The sequence below is a fragment of the Panthera tigris genome, chromosome B2, assembly GCF_018350195.1.
Source record: "Panthera tigris isolate Pti1 chromosome B2, P.tigris_Pti1_mat1.1, whole genome shotgun sequence".
Lineage (NCBI taxonomy): Eukaryota > Metazoa > Chordata > Mammalia > Carnivora > Felidae > Panthera > Panthera tigris.
The window spans coordinates 103806696-103815499 of record NC_056664.1 but is presented as its reverse complement, the minus strand read 5'-3'; the positions used below and the strand labels follow the sequence as shown (position 1 = coordinate 103815499).

The window sequence follows — 8804 nt, the reverse complement described above, 5'->3', positions numbered from 1 at the left end:
GGCTCTGCTTTCTCAGACCATTGCTCACCTGACATCTTTGGATGGTCAGCCGCTCTTCCAATTTCATTCATTAGCTCAGTGACTGTGTGTGCACATCTGCCACTTTGACTTTTTCCAGAATGCCTTGTCATAACCACAATGGAGGCATATTCAAATTTAAAAACTTCAAATTTTTGAAGTCTCAAATGCCACTTACAAATTGGTTCTAAATACCTCTCTCTGGTTGTTTCCAAATCTCATTTTATTTGTGGGTCATGTAGATGTCTCTGGAAAGACTGTAGCATCCTATGCCTCTGTTTAGGGGCATTGATAGAATCCTTCACTTTTACGATTAATGTTGTGTTTGAAACCAAACATTCTTATGGCTTCTCAATATTATGTAATTGCCACTTTCTCTTCTTTTTATATACAGAATAATATTTTGGGTCTCATATCACCAACAGACAACCAAAACTGGCTCAGCTTTTGGCTCTTCTTTTCCTGCTAAAATGGTACTTCTACTTTAACTCTGAAGACAGAGAAACCTGGGAATGTGACCTGAGATCTTGTTCTTAACCAAGTGATCTGTCCACCATGAATGCCTGATTTTAGTACAAGCCTAGAGCAGATGAAGCTGAAACCATGGTTCCCTGTTGTTGTTTTCCTTTTTTCTTGAGTTTGATTATTCTGATTACTAAAAATGCCTTGCTGTTTGACAAAGAACAGGAATTTTGAGATTGCTCTGGGGCTAGGTTAGCCAGGTTCAAGGCTCTGCCAACATTTAGAGAGATTGTTTTTTAGAATGGAACTTTTTAAAAAATGTTTATTTATTTATTTTTGAGAGAGAGAGAGAGAGAGAGAGAACAAGCAGAGGAGGGGCAGAGAGAGAGAGGGAGACACAGAATCTGAAGCAGGCTCCAGGCTCTGAGCTGTCAGCTCAGAGCCTGATGCAGAACTCAAACCCACAAATTGTGAGATCATGACCTGAGCCCAAGTCGGACGCTTATCCCACTGAGCCACCCAGGCACCCCTAGAGTGTACCTTTTTAATAAGTGCCTTATATGAAAACAAGTGACACATCATAAATGAGTTGAGAGTGCTCTCTACTAGTGAAAATGGCGGAGGGTTGATCCATGCAAACTCTTTGCCCAGTTGTACTTGGGATCCAGGACACACATCTGTGAGACGGCTCTCCCAGATAAGGGGAAGTAGAGCAAACCCCACTGCCTGTCAGGATGGCTGTCCTGATCTCAGCTTCACTAGCTCCTGAGGTCCTGCCAAAGAAGTTAGTAAGAACTCATGTAGACCTGGAGGCCACAGTTGAGCAGAAAGAGCCCCTGCAGTAGCACACATGTGGCCCTTCTTCTCCTCCTTTCTCCTTGTCCCCTAGTCTGTGTGTGTGTGTGTGTGTGTGTGTGTGTGTGTGTGTGTGTTTCAGAAATAGTACATAAGAGATGGGAAATTAAATGTCTCTGTGGGAAAAAGCAGTGTTTCAGGTTCTCAGCATTTTAGTCAGCTGCTGTCATATTTTTCCAGACTGTAAATGTATTTTGAAGCTATTAAAATCTATTCATAGTGATGAAAAAAGGTAGGAACTCAATGGTTCTTTCCCAATTGCTATTTGTCCAATAACAAATACCTAAACACTTTAATTAGCCTTTTTATTTCCCCTATGGCGGCAAAATAATCCTCCTCATCTATGTGGGGGAAACAAATCTGTGCTGGGAACATAGCAAGACAAAAACCTCCCTGGGCTAGTCTGTTTGTCCAAGAGTATGGATTTTGGCAGCTGCTTTAAGAGTTGGGCTCCCTGATGAGGGCGCTGGTCTCTTTTGGGTGTGGGAAAGGAGAGGTAGAGAGGCCGGGAATCTCTTTTAAATCACAGACGAAAGGAAACCAGGAAGTAAGGAGAAATTATTTCAGTCTGCTCATAGCTCAGGATGTTAAAGGCAGTAACCTCAGCTGGTTGGTTAATCATTAGCAAAAAGGAAAGAGCAGCGGAGGTCAGGACTGGCCAAACCACAGAGACGGACTTGAAGCAGGGAGAGAGCTCCTGGAAGAGGCAAGATGTGATCTTACCTGGTGTTAACCTCTTTCTCGTATTAACTTTTCCTTGGGACGTAAAGCAAGATGACTCTTTTCTGTTCCCAGACATTTGTCTAAATAAAGCCCTCTTAATTTTGTTTTTGCTGTGGGATTCCTAAGCAGACCAGAAGAAAAGACATCTTCCCTGAGCGGCTGCCCAGCTCCTGCTCAGTTTTGCTCTAGGGCAGCCGCTCTGGCCACAAAAAGCAAGCAGGTGAGTGTCCCCAAGCGGGGCTCGCCGCAGGCAGATCTGCCCCATTGTTGTGCAACAGGGCTTTGCACGCTCTCCGCAGCCAGGGGAATTGGTGCTGACTTCCAAGTTGCCCCGTGGAAGAAGAGAAAGTGGATCTGCAGAGACTGAAAGGAGAGGGAGAAGCCCCTCTCCTCTCCTCCCTCCCAGGGCACCATGGGCAACATTTGTGTGAGGTTCTTGACGTACTTGAAGCCCTGTCTCCCATGCCTGTTCCAGGAGGCCGACAAGCCGGTGGTGATTGAGAACCCAGTGGCCCGCTGCTCCCCTGATGCTTGCAGGTCACAGAGTCAGGAGCTCAGGAGAAGCGGTGGTCACTACTTTGTGGCTCTGTTTGATTACCAGGCTCGGACTGCAGAGGACCTGAGCTTCCGCGCGGGCGACAAGCTCCAAGTCCTGGACACTTCCCAGGAGGGCTGGTGGTTCGCCAGGCACTTGGAGAAAAGGGTAGATAGCTCTGGCCAGCTGCTGCAGGGCTATATTCCTTCTAACTATGTGGCTGAGGACAGGAGCCTGCAGGCAGAGCCGTGAGTAGTACAAACCCATACTTTATTTCTCAACTCTCTGAGGGCGGGTAATGAGTTTTCCTTCTTATCTGCAACCCCCTAATTTCCAAAGAGCTACCCAGAAAGTATGAGGAAGTACTGGCAAGAACCTTTTAATTGAAACACACCTCTACTGTTAAGAGTGAAACTGGCAGGTAATTGTTGTTGAAATGACTTCTATTACCATATGTATACCCGTGGGCCCTGGGTGTTCATCAACATTAACAAACGGTGCATCTAATACTCTACCTTTTCTTTGGCTGTAAAATATGTCTGACTTTAAAAAGAGAACTGCATTTCATTTGTAGGTATATCATATATATAAATCACACCTTCAAATCTAAAGTTCAGCTCTCTCTCTTTTAAAACTTTTGAAGCATCAACGCCCAACTCTAACTCTAATTTTAATCCCTTTTCATTCTGTTAGACACACAGAGAGCCAATTAACATCAGGGTAGCATTTAGAAGATGGTAATTTTTCACTGCATTTTCCCAGTGAAATAATGACTAGACGTTTTTCTTTGAGTTCCAGATATGGACTTAGGCTACCCAAATTGTGATAGTTTGGGGTTTTATTATGATTAGAAACTGACCAGCTATAGATATTTAGTAAGTTTTAACAACAACAAAAAAAATATAATGGCTGTATTTCCCCAGAGGAGGAGATAATGACTAATCTGATATTTGGAAAAAAAATTCTATGATTATGGTGGACCCACAGAGGAAAATTTTATATACACCCATCCATCCATCCATGCAAGTGCCAGGCACAGCAGAGGCATGGTAAGTGGAGGAGGGGTAGGTTATGCTAGTGGTGGTTGAACATAAAGTAGATAAAGCACAGTCTTGACAATGGATACTTGAGGTTTGGTGGGTTGAGAAGCAATTGGGGACTATTACTGGCCCTAACTTTGTTACTGCCTGGTTCCAGTGAAACCCAAGACTGGGAATGTCTCCCAGGACTTATTTTATGGAATGTATCTTGGTAGAGGAACCACTGAGGATGCACTTATTTTCTCATATGTTTCTCTTTTTTATGGGAATTGCAGCATCCTTGACTGACCTAAGGAATAAAATGGCAAGGAAGTGCCAATCAGGCAGTATTGCTGCATTCCAAACTCAAATACAAATACAAAAGGAAGGTTGGTAATTTTTGAGATTCTTTCCAACACTAGGAACCTATATGTGTTAAAAAAAAAAGGGGGGGGTCTTATTTTATGCCTAAATAGAAATGAATTGAAATCTAGACTTTTGATGAATGGAATTGATCAATTCTCAAATGAGAAAATCATCTGTTTGAACATGTATTTTCTGTGATAATCTATAGGAAATATCTTTATTTATTCACCAAATGCTTGCTTATGTGCATTTATGTTTTCACTACTATATGATTTATGGATATGGTATGATAATGTATGGTATTATGTATGTTTTAAATTCAGCAAAACATATGCATACTAGACAAATAAATACTAGAATATTAATACTAGAGCCTTGAATTCATAATCTAATATTTTTATCATTCTATTTGTTTATTTTTTTCATCATGATAAGTGGACTCTTTAATTCCCATCTCCTATTTCCCCCATCTCCCCATCCACCTCCCCTCTGGTAACAACCAGTTTGTTCTCTATAGTTAAGAGTCTGTTTCTTGGTTTGTCTTTCTCTTTTTTTCTTTGCTTTTCTCTTCTGTTTCATAAATTTCATATGAATGAGATCATATGGTACCTGTCTTCCTCTGACTGATTGCACTTACATTATACTCTCTAGCTCTATCCATGTTGCAAATGGCAAGATTTCATTCTTTTCATGGGTGAATAATATGCCATTATATAAATGTATGAGATATATGTATATATACATATGTACATGTACATATGTATATATATGCATATACATGTATATGTATATATATGTATATATATACATATATCTCAGATACATATATCATATCTTTATCCATTCATTTATTGATGGATACTTGGGCTGCTTCCATAGTTTGGCTATTATAAATAATGCTGCAATAAATAAAGGAGTGCATGTATCCCTTTGAATTAGTGTTTTTGTATTTTTTGGGTAAGTACACAGTAGTATGATTACTACATTGTAGGATAGTTTTATTTTTAGTTATTTGAGGAAGCTCCATACTGTTTTCCACAGTGGCTTCACCAGTTTGCATTCCCACCAGCTCTGCAAGAGAGTTCCTTTTTCTCTACAACTAGGCCAACATTTGTTGTTTCTTGAGTTTTTGGTTTTATCCATTCTGACAGGTATGAGGTAATATCTCATTGTAGTTTTGATTTGCATTTTCCTGATGATGAGTGATGTTGAGCATCTTTTCATGTGTCTGTGGGCCATCTGTTTTTTTTTACGATGAGCTCAGAATATAGTATTAAGATTATTATTTACATTTACATATGTGAGATTAGAGGCAATGGGAAACCAGTGAGAATTAAGTCATCTAATTTCTAATTAGATTAGTTAAACGCAATGCCTATTAGTATTCATTTGTTTGTGTCTTTATTCTTGAGTTGTCATAATAAGAAAACAATGCAAATACTTTTGGAGTTATTAGTGTCAGGGCAAACCAGTTGAAAGTTTTAGCATTTGGCTTTTTTTTTTTTTTAATACTAAGAAGTAGAGATGTTAAAAAAAGAACTATAGTATTGTTAAAAGATAAACCAATTTAATACTTGGTTGTTATTCAACTTTGAAGTGTTTTACCTTTTCTGAATATCTTACGTTAAGTGATATAATAAACCCGTTCTTAATGACTTATTTTGTCTCTAGAAAGAATCATTGTATTTACCTCATCTTCAATTTGAATTCCTAGATTCTTTCATAGATGAGTGTTTTTCTTCAACCTTTCAACATGGAATTTCTCAAAACCCTTACTCTTAGTGTCTGATTACTCAGAACTCCCTTTATATTTTTTTATTCGCAGTGTTTTTAGAGATATAAAGTTCATCCAGAAAATAATGGTATGGAAATTACACATAAATCTTCAAGCCAAGAACAATGGCTTTAAGTTCTATGAGTTTATTGTAAAAAAGTTTAACTAATGCAATATAGTGATGAAAAGCAAAATAATCAGCAATTGTGTAATTTACACGTAGCATCATTTATCTACAGGGGGTTTAAAAAGTTGTTTGCCTGATTGTTAAGCGTATATAAAAGTGTGGGAAAGCATTTAGTGAAAAGTTTCTTCTCCTTCTATTATTGCCATGTAAAGGCAGATTATTTCCAGTTCCTCCCCTATTCATCGTGTTATGAACTGCTTTGAAAAAAAAATATTTGTAATTTATAATTTTGTTGGTAGTTTATGCTATGAAATAAAAGTGTTAGAATTTTATGAAGTATAAAGGTAAGAGAACTTCTTTCTATCCATTTAGGACATATTTTCCTAATTGTGCTCCTTTTTAATGTGTCAACTAGAGTTATGTCAAAATTTCATCTAACTTATGGTCATTGCCATTGTTTGGCTTGAAGAAAATACTAAGAAATAAAATGGTATGTTCTTAGGAAGAGAATTCTTTTACCCCACCATTTAAAAATAGAATTGGAGCCTCATTATTTGGTTATTTGAATACTGCTAAATTTAATAACTATCCAATACAAGTTGTACATAGTGTTCCTAGTTATTTTCAAACTAGGTATCCGTAGACTTCTTTCTCAGCTGAGAAATGAAGCCACCTTTTGATCTTGTTAGTTAAAGGTAGAGTAACAATGTGGTTTAAAAATTAAAATTATTGGGGCGCCTGGGTGGCGCAGTCGGTTAAGCGTCCGACTTCAGCCAGGTCACGATCTCGCGGTCCGTGAGTTCGAGCCCCGCGTCAGGCTCTGGGCTGATGGCTCGGAGCCTGGAGCCTGTTTCAGATTCTGTGTCTCCCTCTCTCTCTGCCCCTCCCCCGTTCATGCTCTGTCTCTCTCTGTCCCAAAAATAAAATAAAAAAAAAAAAAACGTTGAAAAAAAAAAATTAAAAAAAAAAAAAATTAAAATTATTATAAATAAATACATACATACATACATACATACATATATACATACATACATACATAAAGGCATCAGAATATATAGATTTTGAGTATAATTTGGCATACAATGTAACATTAGTTGCAGGTGTACAAGATAGTGATTGGACAAGTTTATATATTATGTTCTGTTGACCACAGGTGTAGCTACCATCTGTCCCCATATGTCCCCATTTTAATACCATTTACTATATTTTTATGCTGTGTCTTTTATCCCCGTTATTTATTCATTTCATCACCGGAAACCTGTATCTCCCACTCCCCTGCACCCATTTTGCCCAACCCCTATCTTCCTCCCCTCTGGCAGCCATCAGTGTGTTTTCTGTACTTATAGGTCTGATTCTGTTTTTTTATTTTTTCATTTGTTTTTCATTTTGTTTTGTTTAGATTTCACTTATGAGTGAAATCATGTGGTATTTGTCTGCTTAGTCTGACTTATTTCACTTAGCATAATACCTTCTAGGTCCATCCATGTTGTCTCAGATGGCAGGATCTCATCTTTTTATGACTGCATAATATTTCATTATATATATATATATATATATACACACACACACACACACACACACACCCCATAATTCTTCTCTGTTCATCTATTGATGGACACTTAGATTGCTTCCATATCTTGGTTATTATAAATAATACTGCAATAAACATAGGGGTGCATATCTTTTCAAATTAGTGTTTTCATTTTCTTTGGGTAAATACCCATTAGTGGAATTTTTTGATAATACAATATTTATATTTTAATTTTTTGAGGAACTTCCATACTATTTTCCACAGTGGCTATACCAAAGGCATCGTAATATTCACAAACCAATCTGACATATCTACTTTGAGTAGTTTAAATCACTAGAAAATCACTGACAGGCAATTCATCCTATAATTGTTCTTTTTTCCAGATCATTTATTTCTTTCCCTTTGTGATAGTTTTCAGGGAAGACTAAATGGATATATGTGGAAAATGAAAATTATTCATTTTCAGTTTCTCCCCAATAAGACAAAATATATTTAAATACCATCCTTTTAGAAGCTAAGTGAAAAAGAGGTTTCCATATAAAAGTAAAATGTATTATAAGAATACATATAGCTGTTTATCAAAGTAAGTGTTTCAGATAAATCCAAAATAAGAATTTTAGGACAAATAATTTAAGTTAATTAGAAAAATGTATTACTAAGTGACTGTATTACCAATAGAATTATGATGTTTTCTCTCCTAATCCTTTATTGTGAAATAAAAATATGGTGCCAAAATAATTAATTTATAAAACATTACATCTCAGATATAATATGGTTTTTCATGTTAGTATAACTATTATGTTTATGTTAACATAACTGTGTTTCTCATAATTTGTTATGTAACAAATTTTTATGTACATTGTCACCATTTCGGGGATGAATGATAGGTAACTGCTAAATTAAAATAAATTTTATAAGAATAATGGCAAAGTTATAGAAGTGAGGAAAAGAGGATCCAACTAAACTGCATTAAAATCACAAAATTTAAGTGTAATTAATAGTTTAAAGTAATTGATAGTAATATTTGATTACAGTATTTCAAGTTATCTTTGAGAAGTAATCAAGTGACATGGTATGGAATCATTAAAGTTAATAGGAATAATTCTTAATCTTTTAGTTTCTTTTAATTTATTTTATTTATTATTATTATTTTTTTTTTCAAGTAAGCTTTTTGCCCAGCCTGGAGCCCAGTGTGGGGCTTAGACTCATCACCCTGAGATCAAGACCTGAACTAAGATTGAGTTGGAGGCTTAACTAACTGAGCCACCTAGGCACCCAATTCTTAATCTTTTCTTTTATATAATATATATATTAAAATTTTTTTTAATGTTTATTCATTTTTGAGAGACAGAGAGACAGAGTGCAAGCGGGGGAGGGGCAGAGAGAGAGGGAGA

The 8804-nt window shown here is 36.8% G+C and overlaps 1 protein-coding gene across 1 annotated transcript in view; it reads left to right on the top strand.

Moving 5' to 3' along the window:
- Window positions 1-1976: 1976 nt before the first annotated feature.
- Window positions 1977-8804, top strand: part of FRK (fyn related Src family tyrosine kinase) — a 103567-nt gene continuing 96739 nt past the window's right edge. The window contains exon 1 of the mRNA XM_007078706.3: window positions 1977-2841. Coding sequence (XP_007078768.2) covers window positions 2471-2841 — 371 coding nt within the window. The 5' untranslated portion in view covers window positions 1977-2470. The remainder of the gene's footprint in view (window positions 2842-8804) is intronic.